At 42.9% G+C, this 16,279-nt stretch overlaps 1 protein-coding gene across 4 annotated transcripts in view; it reads right to left on the bottom strand.

Moving 5' to 3' along the window:
- Positions 1-16,279, bottom strand: part of atp8a1 (ATPase phospholipid transporting 8A1) — a 153,645-nt gene that overhangs the window by 80,984 nt on the left and 56,382 nt on the right. For 3 of the 4 annotated variants that reach the window (XM_084042015.1, XM_084042014.1, XM_084042017.1), the window contains exons 10-15: positions 14,957-15,068; positions 14,655-14,820; positions 11,110-11,237; positions 8,620-8,697; positions 8,066-8,154; positions 2,763-2,807 (exon numbers count right to left, since the gene is read on the bottom strand). In XM_084042015.1, the coding sequence (XP_083898141.1) occupies positions 2,763-2,807; positions 8,066-8,154; positions 8,620-8,697; positions 11,110-11,237; positions 14,655-14,820; positions 14,957-15,068 (618 nt within the window). The remainder of the gene's footprint in view (positions 1-2,762; positions 2,808-8,065; positions 8,155-8,619; positions 8,698-11,109; positions 11,238-14,654; positions 14,821-14,956; positions 15,069-16,279) is intronic. The other variant, XM_084042016.1, reaches the window with a different exon arrangement.

The following is a 16,279-nucleotide window of genomic DNA, read 5'->3' as shown; positions in this document are numbered from 1 at the left end:
TTTTGCAGCCAACACAATAATTGAAACCTAAAACCCAGTTCCTAAATTTGGAAGATGTTTTTTTGTAATTTTTTTCCAGACAATCAAGAGCAGGAATGTTGTTCAACAGTTTAGTCAAAACAAACAAGGAAATCATGTGCACTCATTCATTAAGGTGTGAGCAGAAAATCATGCCAAGTTAGGGGGCGAAAATCATGTCAACCTAAAAAGGAATGATGTCAGCAACCATTACCCCAATCAGAATTATCCATTGAAACATAAAATGATCTTGTAAATTAGATAAGGAAACATGCCTTTATCAATTAATAAAAACTGGTGTTGAATTATGGTGTGTATGACTGTTCTTTGATAGACTACAAATAAAAGGCAAGCGTCAACAGTACATAGCCCACGTCTGATTACAAATCTCATGATTTCTCTTGAGACACATAAGTCAGGCAACTCTGAATCTCAGCCAAAGCACAATAACTTCCTATGGCCAGGAGCCACTAATCCCTGGCCGAGATCGATTGCTGATTCGGTGATAAATAGAGGCCGATAGATCAGGAAGATAAGCGGACCTCTCCGTGGAACCAAGTCTTAATAGAAACATTACCACCGCTGCCATTAGCAACCGTAAGTCTTCCTAATCCCCAGAGGATGTGCTGCTAAGACTGTAAGAGCCACCCAGCACTGCACGCCGTCTAGTCCGCAGCAAATAGATGCAGCTTTGAGGCTGAAGGAACAGCAGGGGAGAGACAGCAATGCAATTACAATGGTAGAACTGGAGTTGACAGTGTTACATCTAGATGCACTAGGCATGAAGGTAATCCATCATACTCTCAGGTCTATATTAAAATATGTCATGGCAATTTCTCCATTTCTCCACGCCCCCCTGCACAGGGACACCAACACTCACTCAGTGAGTGGGGCCGCTTCCACTAAATGGCTTTCGGTGATTGTAAGATATTGAATATGTTATTACTGATGTCTTGCTCTGATTAGGTTAGGTTCACGTGATTGTTTTTGGGTCGTTCATCATTTGGTTACACATTTATCTAGTTTTCCTCTCTGTAACTAGCTATTGGGCTGAAAAGGTTAACGTATACGTGTGGGGCACACAGTTGGACAAATGACTTGGACTTAATTTGGATTAATTACCATTCTTTTGCCCGAGTACAGAAAATAAGGTTTCATAAATGCTAAGCTGTTGTCTTCTTCTGCAATGGTGCAGCTCTCCACACCCATCGTCTTGATGAGATTTCTGGAACTCGAGGCTCGCCTGGGCGATGGTCAGTTATTGATTATCTGCCAGCAAGCAGAGGTCCCGTCACTATGGAAACAAGGGTGCTGGTTGTTCACAGTCACCACGGACTGACCACACCACATTTTGTAAGAGACCATGATGTCCTGTTCCAGTGATTTATGGAGAGCCACCTGTTAAAAAACACTTCCTCACAGTTTCAATGTTGGAACTGCGTTAAGCTTTGTTCTAAACAGAGGCCTGTCACAGACAGTTTGGAGATTGATTACCAATGATTACACGGAACATGTTACAGGCCTGTATCAACCTAATATCTTCGGTACAACCGACTTAATTTCTATGGTAAACAAAAACACACTAAAAGGAGGAATAGTGGGCTCGCCATGAAGTCTACACTATACGAGTTCCTACAGTTCCAATTGTGGTTTTAAGAAGGTCCTTGTCATTATTTCCTCCTAGTACAGGTGGAAGGCCGGTGGAATACAAGATTTGAATACCGTAACAGATTAGGTTGCTCTGGTGCCTCAGGTCAAGTTCATAACTGAGGTCTGAGGGTTCAAATGCTTACCAGAGCTTTTCAACAAACACAAATGGCCATGTTTGGGGGAAGGAAGCCGGGTTGGGAAGGTGATCTTTGTCGCTGTGCTAGCGACTCCAACAGATGAAGGCTCTACTTCCTCCCGGTGTAGGCATCAGCTCCAAACTTTTGCATGCATGCTGCCAGTAGGCCGCAGACGTTTTGACATGTTTTAAACTTTGAGAAATATTTAACTTAATTTCATAATGGAAGACAAGGGGGCTGTGATCGCGCTGGCACCTTGCCCAGATATGGAGTCAGACGTCATAGATACAGCATGGATGACTGATTTAATAGATGGTAAGGCCGGTCACATGAAGTCCGAGATCCACATTGAAGTCAAGTCAGAGATCCGCATTGGAGACAGGCCGTTTCACGACAGATCCTAAGATCAGCATAATTTCGCCACACTTTGACATAATAGGCATTGACAAACAGCCCCCCCATGCAGACAGGATAAGACACGTCCATGCTCTGTATACATCAACACAGCAGCAAATAGATCACAAGAGATAAATAAATTCATGCTAATAAGTGGAAATGAGTGTGTGATGACATCTTTTTGACAGCCTCAACATACAGTTTTGGAGAGGAAAACATTCTTGACTCTGATTTATTTGCAAGCCAACCCTGCCACAACACCACAGATCAATTTACAGTACCTGCCTATACAGTAGTTACGCATTTCCTTGCACACTTCGTATTTCAGGCTTTTCTATGACATCAGCAGATATGAATCATATCGGACACGGACTGCAGTCATGTACAACAAGTCCCAAGACCACTGAACACATATAGTGCACACAAACAAAACACACACACACACACACACACACACAGGGAATAATACACCGAAATATTGTGTTCAAATCACAAATCCCACAATGCAATACAGCACAGAAGCAAAGAGAAGGAGCACAACCACCCAGTTGGACCGCTTACCCGTCATCCTCAGCAAAACTACCCTCCTCAGCCTCAGGAACATGACTGTTGAAGCGAAGGTGGAGAAAGTAAAAAGCAAGTTGGTTGGCTGCATGCTGTGTTAACACGCAGGGTCTAATTAAAGACTTTGCGAGGTTAGGATGAGTTGGTTGGTGGGAGTTAAGATTTTGGGGGGTTATAGGCACAGGGAAGGACTACTAGAGCAACGCAGAACTGGTACAAATAGCGGGAGAACTCTCTATGAGAGTAATTTACCAATACATAGGATCTGTTGTAATTGGACGTCATTAACCACATGAACCCTAACGTCCATAATGTCATAATAGGCGAACATTCTGCGAAAACAGGCGAATTTGCAGAAAATAGCAGATCTAAAAGTAGTTGTATATTGGCTGTTTTCGGCAAATAGATTTGGAGTAGAAGCTAAAACAAGGGGACCATGGCATGTATGTTACAGGAAAATTGGAAAACCAGGGAAATTGAAAAAGGAGCACTCGTTTTCACCCCCCCCCCAGGCAATTCTGTAGAACCAACCCTAGAGGGCAATGCAAGCCACACTAGACTAGAGCCCCCCACCACACACACACGAGCACACGCACGCATGCACACGCGCACACGCACACATGTGTGTCGTGGATAGTAACCCATGAAAAGATCTATTCTCCCCCTATCGGTTTACAACTCGGACGGCGCTGATTCGACCAGCAGACCATCGGCCGGTCGGCGCAGGCCGGCCGATGGCGGCGCTCGGGCGCGCCTCCTCTGCCTCAAGCTCTGCTGAGTCCGCACGCCTCCGTCATGGACAATAACTATTATCACGTGTGCGTGTGAACGTGTGTTCAGCGTTCCCCTAACGTAGCTCGCATCAAAGCCCCGCCTCCCTCCTCCTCCTCCTCGCGGCCTCGCATCAAAGCCCCGCCTCGCGCCTCCTCCTCGCGAGGAGGAGCGCCTCGTGTAAAAAACCCTGTCTCGAAAAGCCCCGCCTCGCGCCGAAGCCAATTCGAATGCCAATTTCCCTGTGACATATAGACCCCTGGGGAACGCAAGTCAATAAAGTATATACTGTACAGTTTAAATGTTGGAAGTGGGGTAAGCTCCTATAGCAAAAAAACTGGCACAGACATAACAGGTCAATAAGGGAGCTGTAAATACATGTACAATGTACTGTATATACAACATAATATGATGTTAGATGATCACCACTTATAAAAACACTATACATGTTTCTTATAGTAACTGCTAATTTGAATATATTTTGCACTTAGAATATTGGCAATATTCTGTTTCGGAGGCTTCCAGCTACAAAGAAAAAATGTGCTTTGAAATGTTAAAATGATAAAGAGAGGCAGGGCCAAACTTGGGCAGAAATGTGAATATCTGGGAAGCAATGAAGACAATTCAAGGGAGGTCTTCCACTCTACTTCCTCATCAGGAAGGAGGAGGAATCAGTCTTGGCAATTAGCCACGTCTGTGTGTGCGTGTGCGTGCGTGTGCGTGTGTGTGTGTGTGTGTGTGTGTGTGTGTGTGTGTGTGTGTGTGTGTGTGTGTGTGTGTGTGTGCGCGCGTGTGTGCACACGTGTGTGCGCGCGTGTGTGTGTGTGTGCACGTGTGTGTGAGTGTGTGTGTGTGTGTGTGTGTGTGTGTGTGTGTGTGTGTGTGTGTGTGTGTGTGTGTGTGTGTGTGTGTGTGTGTGTGTGTGCACGTGTGTGTGTGTGTGTGTGTGTGTGTGTGTGTGTGTGTGTGTGTGTGTGTGTGTGTGTGTGTGTGTGTGTGTGTGTGTGTGTGTGTGTGTGTGTTTTCTTGGCTGTCATGTCCAATACCCCCTGAAATGGTCAGAATGCACTGCTGTTCCAAGGCACCAAATGATTTTCAAATCTCTGCTGTGGCAGATTCAGTGCAGTCCGGGCTTTTGTTAATTGTAATATGAGAGGGAGTGGAAGTGACCGGGCACTATGCTTCACTGAACACACTGGCTCACAACTTCATTACGGCTGCCTCAATTTCATCGCAAGCCTAAGGCGTGATTTACACTTCCTTGCGCGCCAGTGTCACACACCGAAAACGCTCCGATCTACAAGCTTGCAAGACGCTGCGGTGCGACGCAAGGTTAGCTTGTTGGCAGGCTATTTTCTGTGCAAAAATAAATAAATCAGCCTTAAGGGCTTAGTGAATTCAACAAACCTAAGGAATGTTGTATTTATTAGATATCTGCAATAACAATAAGCCAATTGTATGGCTGTCATAGACGAACGGGCATTCCGGCCTCGGTTATGTGTCAAAGTGTCCCTGAGCAAGATACTTAACGCCTAACTGCTGCCCGCCACCAGCGATCACCATTATCCATCAGAGCAGCCATCAGCAGGGTGAAGCTGAAACAGAATTTCCCCTGCGGAATTAACAAAGGTCGGACAACCGCTTCCAGTCGTTATACATGATAGGGTTGTAGTAGGTCTGATATTTTGTTAGAGTGACAAGAAAACCGAAAACAAGTACCTTGTTAAAATATTAAGATTAATGGCCCTAAAACGTATAACCAAAATGATTCCTTCAGAAACTAGGCCCTAGTGTAGGGAAATGGAGGGATCTAACGGGACAACTAAAAGCAATGGAGCAGTTAACATATAAAAACAGAGGAAATATTGAGTAGTACTCTGTGGTGTAAATGGGAGAGCTACAGTATGGAAAGTGTGTGTGTGTGGGGGGGGGGCATAATATAAGTTATGATGATATAGCACCTCAGCTCAACTAAAAGTACAGTATAGGCCGCGATTGGATAAATAAATACTAGGAAGAGTCTACAACCAAATAGGGGGCACACTTTTTTTTTAAACTATATTATTTTATTATCAGGTACTTGACCGTTCATCGATTTATTTAATGATCTGTTAAGGTCCTTGCAGACTGCTGCAAATTTTAGACAAAGAATACTCTCTTATTTTAGTTGGACTATGCTTATGAACTCACTATTAGTTACATCACATGACACATGTAACAATGTAATGTTTTTTTTAGCAATGAACTGGTTTTGTGCTGGGATAGATGAGAAAGTGAGAAAAAGAGCTCCAATGAATATGAACTTGAACATGGGTTAGTTTTTATGCTTCTGCATTTTGCTCTTCTTTTTTTCTCTTTCTTTCTTTTCTATAGTTGTACTATGTTGGGTAATTATTATTTATGTATATTTTGTGTTAATGTTTGTTTTCTTTTGTCGGCTTTGTTCTGATGTTGTGTTTCGTGTTGTCTTTGTAGTCGTAATGACTGCATCACTGTGGTGTTCACATAAAACAATTAAGTATAACTTAAATAAAAAGAGTGACAAGAAATATTAAATAGCCGAGTACACTTGTGTGAGCGCGACTTAACAATTTAGCTGTGGATAATACTTTCACAAAAAAATGGAAACTAACTGCATTCGCCATGTTACACATAATTTCATAGGAATTTCATTAATATGTCTTCATTCCAGTCCAGCTAAATCAAGGAGGTGGGCCTAAGAGCCAGTCTAACCTAATGTATTGAGATGGACTCTTATCCAATGGAATTAATTAGTGTCTACGCCCTTGGGGATGGTTTTGTTAATCACAGCAGCACTTAATTTATGCATATGACGTCAAAGAGGTGAGGGTGGCAGCATCAACTGTGTTTAGTAACCGGGCATACACTATATTGTACAGGGGACAACTGCCAAAAAGCTTGGGTCAAATTAACTCAACAATTTTAGTAGTTTAGTTGCAATAGTCTTATCACCCTAAATCTACCCTAGCAAATGGATCTGAAAGATAATAAGCAGCTAATGAGTAACGAGTAGTATTGAAAATAACATTACAGTCGTTATTTTTGAGTCAGAGGAGAGGATTAAAGAATATGACCATCAAAAGTGGCTTGGATCATTATGGCTTCCTCTTCCTCCCCTGAAATGGAACACTCATCCATATATGTATGTGTCCTCATTTGAGACTTCCAAAGGTAGATAGTCTTTTTTGGAAAGAAGTCAAGCTTCCTGTGAGGCTTCATGTTTAGAGGAAAGAGTTTCTGTCCCTGTTGCCTGTCCAAGCCTTTACTGATTTCAAGCAAGGGCAGAACTCTCTGGAGTATAAAACATAACAATCCCAAAAGGCTTAAATCGCTGACTAAATAAGCGATTTAAACATTTTTTTCAATCCCGTCCTAAAAGGTTTACTTGCCTGAAAATCCTTAAACATCTGTAGGTTTCGGGGACTACCTTTAGTTTTTGGATATGATGTGGCAAAAAAGGTAATCCACTGACCCTTTGCCAGTGTTCTACCGCTGCCGGTAGCCAAAACCATATACTACCGTAGATAAAAGATCATTCTAAGTAAAACTAGCTCAAAGGACTTTTTCTGCAGAAATGAAAGACATTACAGAATCATCAATGTTCTGTGCTGGCATGGCGTACAATAAACTATGGTGCAGGAAACTCCAGATAAAAACACCCATGTCCTTAAGCATGCTCTTCACCGATCATGTTTTTTAATTGAATTCTAATGGGATTAATCATATAGTGTCACACCAGCACTTCCCTCGGCTTTGCAGAGATACCCTGTTCCCCACCAAACTTCCTTCCTCTCAATCTGCTAATTATTTATGCGCTTAAGTGAATTAATGGTTTATTCATAGAGCAAATTCATTAAGGGTTGACTTAACTAATGTCAGCCTGTAACAGAAAAAAACTAATGTGACACAAGAGCAGAACCATCGCCAAGTTGGATGCTTTGCCTGTTTTTGTTTAGTCATAAACAAACAGCTCCTGCAATGCTGAGCATCGAATTATATTTGTTAATGTTTCAGGGCGCCAAGATTACGACTTAGGTGAAATCTACGTCTGACAAAGACGTAGAAAATTGAATGTGCAGCCAGATTTCACACAAACATCCAGCGGAGACAAACTGTGTGTGTATGTGTGTGTGTGTGTGTGTGTGTGCGCGCGCGCATGTGCGTGTGTTTGTGTGCGTGCGTGGGGGTGGGTGGGAGGGGCCGGGGACGGGTTGGCAGTGCCTTTGCTTGCAAATGTCTGTCTGCTTTTTATTTATAGCCTTCGTTGGGTGAAGCAGTGATGCAGCTGCTAATGAGGAGGCTGGGTGAGAGACAGGAACACCAGATGTACTCAGATTCACACTCGTTGTCTAATGAGGCCGACGGGGGGGGGGGGGGGGGGGGGGGGGGGGTTCAGGAGGGGGGGTTTGGTGGGTGGGTGTATAAAAGAGGCAGAGAGTGGAAGAGGCAGACATGGAGAGTGAGGGCACGATGGGGAGGCAGCTGGATTGTGTGAGGAGGCGACTCACCCGTAGGTCACACCAGCAATTGTGCACTTCTTGAACTGCATCACGTTGCAGGTCAGCGTTCCCGTCTTGTCAGAGAAAATGTATTTCACCTGCAAGGGGGAGGACGGAGGAGGAGGGGGGTGATGTAACAGAGAGTAACAGTATATCACACTGTAACAGAGAGTAACAGTATATACTGTATGTGTGTGTGACTGTGTATGTGTTACGGTGTACGAAGAGCGGCCTTCAGATTTAGCCACATTAATCCTGGTGTCCCTAATTTGGACATGTCATTATAGACACAAGGCACACAAGATTTCAAACATTTGCAAAAATTGCCAAAATAGCCAATCTACAAGCTACGCGATGCAACGTGTTGTGAGCTCTTGTTTCTTTAAAAAAAAATCCATCTAATAGTAAATGTACTGTATGCACAAATGGTCACATCTAATATATATCAATAAATAAATAAAAATATTATTTTATGTTTTGTATTTTATCATTGGGTATCACAGGGATGCATGTGAAATGTAGTGAATGCCAGTGAGAGTGTAATTTGTGTCACATCATTTCACCTGGCCTAACTCTTCGTTCAAGTTGGAGGTTCGGGCCATGGCAGGAGTGTTGGTGGGCTCATACAGCATATCAGTGTCCTGAAACCAATCAAAAAGAACTTCATGACATAAAGAAAACATTATTACACTTATTTGTATTTGGCCGTGGACCCCCATGTCAAAATATTTTGTTCTATGGACCGCCAGAAGCAAAGATTTGAGTTACAAATGTAACAAATGTACAAATGTACAAATGTTACAAATGTAACTCTATATATAATTATCATATTCAAAGATTTGCACACATTTTCACAATTTTATCGAGCTTGTATATCTGCTATTTTTTAATAGCCAAAGTATAAAAAAGTGGTTAAAATTATTGTGATGCTATATTAACACATTTTGCTGGGGACCCCCTGGAACACCCCCAAGGACGTCCCCAGACCCCATTTTGAGGACCAATGAATTAAAGAAGTAAAGTCTCGACCCGCATAACACACCAGTTGGAAAGCGTCTGTGGACAAAAATGAGTAGTGAGGCGTCACTCGCCGACCAAGCCACCTCAGTCGATTGTCGCCTGTCAATAGCAGCGTATCAGCGGGGTGGCGGAGAGGGGCACAGAGAGGGGGATAAAGCTCTCCCCTTTGCCGGTGTTCTACCGCTGCCGGTAGCCAATACAGTGGGACCTTATCTCTGAGCTGTATAGCGGAGGGAGAGATTCGTAATGGGGCTATACTCGTGGTAAAGTTTTGTCTGCATACAGCGCATAGACCGTGGTGTATCGCTGCCATGTGCTACATGTTTGCTCAAAATGCAGACACATAGGAAAGTGTGTGTGTGTGTGTGTGTGTGTGTGTGTGTGTGTGTGTGTGTGTGTGTGTGTGTGTGTGTGTGTGTGTGTGTGTGTGTGTGTGTGTGTGTGCGCATGGGTCTCAAACACCAGGAGACATTCACTGTAAAGTACGCATGGTGCGTAATGTGCCTAACAGATAGACAACATTGTTTATTAGACAGTCCCTACATACAGTAGATACACTTTATCAGCTGTCAGATTTTCTCTGAAAGCAAATATAAATGAACATTAAGCTTTATATGCTGTATATTTGACTTACCAATTCATATGTGCTTTTTCCTGCTTTTCTCTAAGCCTAAGAGTCTAAGGCATATCCTTGTATAAAGTCAGTAAAATCCAACTGATGCAACAGGTGACATTAATCTAGATTGTATAGGTTTCACTTGTTTTCACCGTTGCAATTAAGCCAGAGTGCTCATTCTCCAACAAACTCATGGGTAATGGATATACAGGATAGATTGACCAGGATATCAATTGAAGATGAAGATTATGATGATGATGATGAAGATGATGAAAAAATTGGATCACTGGATGACACCGAGGAGCGGAAGGCTCATCATGACTAATTGGTGAGTAGCCAACTTGAACGGAACTGACAATCCGCTTTGTCCATTTTCTAGTCATTCTAGCTATTGGTATACACAGTATATTGCTGATTAGTTGAGGTAATGTCATGGTGCTGGCTGTGTGCTTGCACTGCGCTGCCGCTGGCACGCAGCGTTGTTTATAAGCGGTTAATCATGCGGTTATGTTCATGATGTGTTTGTTGTTAAGCAAACGTTGAGCTCTAATTAGCACCATACCAGCCGACAGTCTGCGCAGTGTGTAGATGGAGCTGCATTCAGCTACCTAAGTTTTCACACCTTCCACCCGACAGATCTCACAACTACTTACAGTCTGTAGTAGTATGGACAGCAAAGGTTGGTGTGTAGCCCGCTTGCCATCAATGGCACCTTATTCTACTGTGCCTCCCCCATGTGCCGTCTTCCTCTCACGTTTACCACTGTTTGTCTCAGTGAAGGGAATACTAATGGCAATGGATTACATTTCCATTAATTTCCGGGTAGCGTACAGGTGAAAGACTCGCCTCTTGGGTTCGATTCCGGCAGCAGTGCCTCCGGCTTGGCCGGGCATTCCAACAAACGCAATTGCCGGTGTTCACGGGTGGCAAACTGGCTTGGGATTGTGTCCTTGTCACTGCACTAGTGAGTGACAGTGACACCTGTTCAGCAGGTAGGGGATAAATGCCCGCTACGCTCCAGGAGTTTCAACCAGGGTAGCATTACACTCTCCTGGTGAAAAGCAGTAGCTGTTAAGATCCTTACGTATTCTAAAACCTTTCACTGGTGTAACCAAGACATTTATTTAGATATCTATATATTTAAATACACAGATAAATAAAAAGTAAACTTCATGGCAGAAAGTACTTCCAGTTTTTTGTGTGGTACGCGAAAGATAGTGAATGGGGAAAATATTTTCTCTCCCTGGTGGGAGAGCTCCATAATGTTATCATAATGGAGATCAAATCAAACAGCCCACTTAAGTACAGAGTTTTTGAAATAGCCAGACCACAAAAAAAACACCCCAAATTACCCAAAATGTTAAATTTCATTATATAGGCCCTTTAATAATTGTTGGGGATTTTAAATTTAACTCACCCAATTGATGAAAAAGGCCTGGATGAACTTGATGACCTCCAGGGTGACGAGGAGACTGATTGGAATGAGGTTGTTGAAAAGGATGATGAACGTGAGGAAGTTGAGGCCAAAGTTAGCCGCACCACCATCTGTCAGAGAAAACAAGTGTTTGGACAAAGGGAGCAATAGAGAGGAAGCTCATGAGTAGTGGTTCCACCAAGATTCGTTGGGAAAATGAAAATGCCCAAAGCTACTCCCAGCTAATGGCCAACGTTATCCCAGCGCTCAAGGATGCGTTGGTGCCAACTTTGTGCATTAGCTGGAGTTTAAACCATCTCTTCCACCCAACCTCGTCCCCTCACCACTCAACTGATTAGCAGTCCAATTTGATGTCCCAAGACTCTAAAGTAGCCAACAGGGACTGAGACATCTTAGATGTGTCATTATAGCAGCAGCCTTGGCATCCAGCATGATCCAGGCAATGGTTTCCACAAAGCACTATGCAAATGATGCTTGTTCCACCCTCCCACCCAAATCGATGGTGATTCACATGTAACCCCCCACTGACACCAAACACGAAATCATGAGCGATGTGATTTACCTTTCCTCAGCGTGTAGGAGGTTGCAAGAGTTACCTTCCTCAACCCAAGGCTTCATCTTACCAATGAGGGTTGAGAGGGACAGCCCTTCAGCAAGACATGAATGATCGCAAAAATAAAAACACCAAAATGGCACAAAAGGGTGGGGGTGGGGGGTGGGGGAGGGGGGTGGCGGCTACTGCTACTGGTACAACAGCACATATAAGAGGGAGGGTGTGTAAGAGGTTGAGGGGAAGACAAACATGTTGGATGCTCTCAAGACAAAGGAGGGGGATTCAGTCCATAGCACATTCCCAACCAACAACATGTGGAAAAGAGCGGGCGGATTACGATACCATTGATGGCGTCAATTATAACAATGTAGTTTGCTCACTTCCATAAGCAGCCAGCTTGTGAATTGCACTAATAAGATTTTTTATTTATTTATTTTTTGTTTGTTTTTGTTCTTTAGTTTTGCTAGCAGAAGACGGGCGGTGGAGGGTTTAAATTGAGAGCAATTAAGATTTTTTTTAAAGCCAATCACACCACTGCACACTACATGCACAGGTCATAATTTCACTCCATGTGCTAGCCAAAATGTGTCCTTGTTATAGTGCACTTAAAATATTAATACTAAATTAAGCTGGCAAGCTGACAAAGAAAACAAGTTGCAAGTTATAGCATAAAGACGGTTTTAATTTTTTCCCCTACCATTTCAGTATGTAAAGGAGGACCATCTCAAATCTTTACTAAGACCAGTGGCAAAAAGACCAGTTACAACCTCCAGCAAACTTTTCGGGCGTAAAAATAAATCCTAATTGCACCTATGAATTCACAGGACAGCATTTTACTAAGGGAAACATCAGCTGAAACTAATGACGAAGAGGGAGTAAAATAACAACACGGCTACCTACTATTTAGCGGACATGGATTTAACTGAGAGCGATGGTTAGCGGGTGCCGGGTGGCATGAATCCATAATACAACAAGTAAAATCCTCTGTGTTAATCTAACTTGTATGAATTGACCTGTAAGGCTTCATTCCATTTTTACACGCTCAGAGTTAAATTAACACTGAGGATTTTACTGTGAAATAGCCGCTGTTTATTTTGTACTTGATCTGCATAAAGTAAAGATGTTAAGACGTGTAGGCATCGGAGAATTGCCAGCCAGCTAAGGCTGGTGTCAGCGTTCTATGCTGAGTCAAAGTCAAATGAATTATTTATGAACCATGCATAATGACAGCCCTTGGTGACATATGGGCCATGGTGTTTCATGTGCGGTGGGCTAACTGCTCTCCGCTGTTGACTCTTCTGATGCTGTCTGCACTTAACTGTCCGCAAGGCCTCCAATGTGTGTGCTTTGATAAACTGTGTGCAATTACAGTCACAATTTCGGGTTGATGCGTGTGTGCGTGTGTGTGTGTGTGTGTGTGTGTGTGTGTGTGTGTGTGTGTGTGTGTGTGTGTGTGTGTGTGAGAGATGGTAGAGCTATGACAACTTGCCACCTCTCTCTTTTGTCACAGGTTGGATAATGTGCACTGGACTTAGTCTCCACCCCTCCTCAAGGAAAGACAATCAGTCCCAAGATGGACGCCTGCTTTATGACTCACATTCCCCTCGTTAGTACAGTGCAGTATCTTTATAGCTGTGGGTTTTAGTGTTACAGAAGGCAACACTGAAACCCACGTGATTCCAATCTGAGCCAATACAACATCTTCTAAAGAGGAACAGTGTGAGTCGTAAAACAGACTTAAAACTGACCAGGGCACAACCTCTCCTTCACAGGCCTGCCAGGATACAGAGGAATGGCAGAGGTGGTACGATAACCGCTTTGCAAACCTGGTTTCAGAGCTTCACCACAACAGACACGCTGGTCAAGGAAGTCGAATTTGCAATGCCATACCAGCAGCTGTACAATTCTTATTGCCTACTTTCCTTTATGTTTGTGTAAAACATGTACATTCATGTGAAATACAATTTTCATTTTGTAACGCACATTAGAAATTAGTTAGCTTTTCTGCATCTCTTAGCCATCTCTTCCGTACAGGCTCGGTCTTCTCTTTTATAAATAAATAAACACCAACACAACAAAATGAGACAGTGGAGACATTTAGAAAATGTCAGTGGTTGTCCCTTGGGCTGTGCCGTGTGTTACGTTCAAGCAATAAACAAGTCTAAACCCTCCTGATATAAGAAAGCTTCCTGAGAACACCATCATCTCCCAGGCTCAGAGCAGACAATAAATGTTCTAATTAATTTCCAATGAAAGAATGAGGAAAAGGAAAAATTGGATGGGAGGGGTGGGGTGGAGAGGTCTGAGGCTTGGATTTGCAAAGCGTTTAACATGCCACAAAAACATGGAGGAGAGGAGAGACACTGTTTGGATCAGGCACCAAAAAACAAAAGTCAATGAAAATATAAGAGAGCTGGAGGGGAAACACCTATGGTTGGGTCCCTGGTTTGTGCTTGTCCATGGCACGGGCCCCTACAAAGTAGGGCAACCGTATAGGGGGCGAGGGAGGGGACTTCATTTGCTTAGCAAAGGCAGAGCTTCAGTTAGGGGTTAGTAAGGGAGGGTCATTCACGGATGGCCAAGGCTTTAAAATGGTTGTTACCTGGAGCTGTTAAAAAACGACAACAAAGAAAAACAAAACAAAAATCAAACAGAACGTTAGAAAGGAACTAAAAAAGTACAGCAGCGCAGTGATATTCAACCATTTCTTTTTCACTCAATCACATCACATGTCTATGCATGTCACAGATTTCTGTTTTACGATTACAGGGAATTCAGTTATTCCCACATTGCCACATATTTCATTCACTTGTGTTGCAATACACGTACTTTAACCAAGGCAACATAAAAAAAAACAGCAACACACCAACACTAACAAAGGTAACTCAAAATGACAAAGAATTAAGCAGACACAGACAAGTGAGACCAAATATGTGGAATTAAGGTGTAGCATTTGTGGCATCGGGGCTCTTACAGTTGAGATCCATGTACCAGGCTGCGTTGCCATACTGGTACTTCCAGATGGTTTGGCCAATGGAGCAAACCAGAGAGATAGCCAGCAGGCAGCCAAATAGTACCAAGATCTGGAAGTTGGTGATGCGCTCAACGTTGGACAGCTTCAGAGGAGGCCGGGTGGAATTCTGGATAATGAATGACAAAACCATATGGGTAGCAGGATGTTAGGAGCCATTATTCTCTTCCCCATTATTCCTCTTTTTTTATGGGTATATCAATACATTGTAAAAAATATGTAAATAACGAGCAAACATTGCTTACCTGCATGAGCTTGGTGTCGTGCCCTGTGTAGACCACAACACCATGGACCCACTGGGTGTTCCTCAGCTGGGCTCCTCTCAGTAGGATCTGATCCGGTCCAAGTGACGCAGTACTGCAGTGACACACACCACTAGCTCAGTGCAGTAGACAGATTCATTCTAAAACAAAATATCAACCATCTGAAACTAAAAATAATGGACTTCGTTTTAAAAGATGTTTAGCACCTAACTTCAGTCATTCGTCTATGAATAAATATCATTATTATAGATCGAAGATCGTATCAAACATTTTTGACTGGATATTGAATAACAACTTTTTTTTCTTCGTACCTGAACATTAACTTAATAATAAATAAAAGATAAAAATACACTGCAAAGCAGTGTTTCCCTGTGGAGGAAAATCCCCCATATAATTATAAATTAATCTATGCATCTATGGCGTATGTCTCCATGTTTGGTACATTTTTCAGCCAAATTCAACCGCTTTTCACTTCCTTACAGAATCTGAATTAACGTTATTGTCACATCACAGGTTTACAGGGGTGCAAGCTCCATTGTATTTGTTGTTTTCAAAAGAAGAAAATGAAAGAAGAGCGAGGGGCAGGGAAAGCAAGGAGTAAAAATCGAACCATAAGGAAAACATGTCAAGGACAAGCAAACAAATATTCACATAGCATAAACCAGCACAACAGTATATACATGAGGTTGGATATAGATAGAACATAGTGTAAACAAATAGTGGGAACAGTGTGGGTTTCTACTTTAACCTAGTGACAGTGTGCTCAGATCTGTCAAGCGGTTTGTGAGAGTAGCTCTGGACAGACAGACCCTCTTATAGACGGCTACCTTTTTCAAAGCCATGGTGTAGAAATGTAGCCATTACATCCTATGCGAACACCTGTAGGACCTCAACAGTTAAAATCCAGATGTATGCTCTGGCGCCAGTGCTTACTCAGGAGGGGTTTATTCTCTCTAACTCCAATCATAAGGCCATAATATCATAAAACGAAGCTTCCTCTCCCATTTATATAATGCACATTGCAGCCTAGAATAGAGGTCAAAAGCTCCTAACAAATACATAATGAAATAATACCTAAGCAGCAGGTGCTTCTGTTTTGTTTGCTAGGTTGACTAAATAATCCCTAAAATGATGCAATGTTGGGACACTGGCATGCTAATGCTTAATTTTGTGGCATATCAGTGTTGTGTGCCGAAAATAGCCGATCTACAAGCTCACTACTGTACGTGTCGCATCGCGCAGCACACAACTAAGTATAAATCAGGCGGCAGCTGTCTGCCGGGTAGGAAGGAGGGCTGGGTGCCA

The sequence above is a fragment of the Gymnoscopelus microlampas genome, assembly GCF_963454915.1.
Source record: "Gymnoscopelus microlampas genome assembly, chromosome: 18".
NCBI lineage: Eukaryota > Metazoa > Chordata > Actinopteri > Myctophiformes > Myctophidae > Gymnoscopelus > Gymnoscopelus microlampas.
Note: the sequence above shows the minus strand (reverse complement) of the source record. Positions and strands in the feature narration are given on the sequence as shown.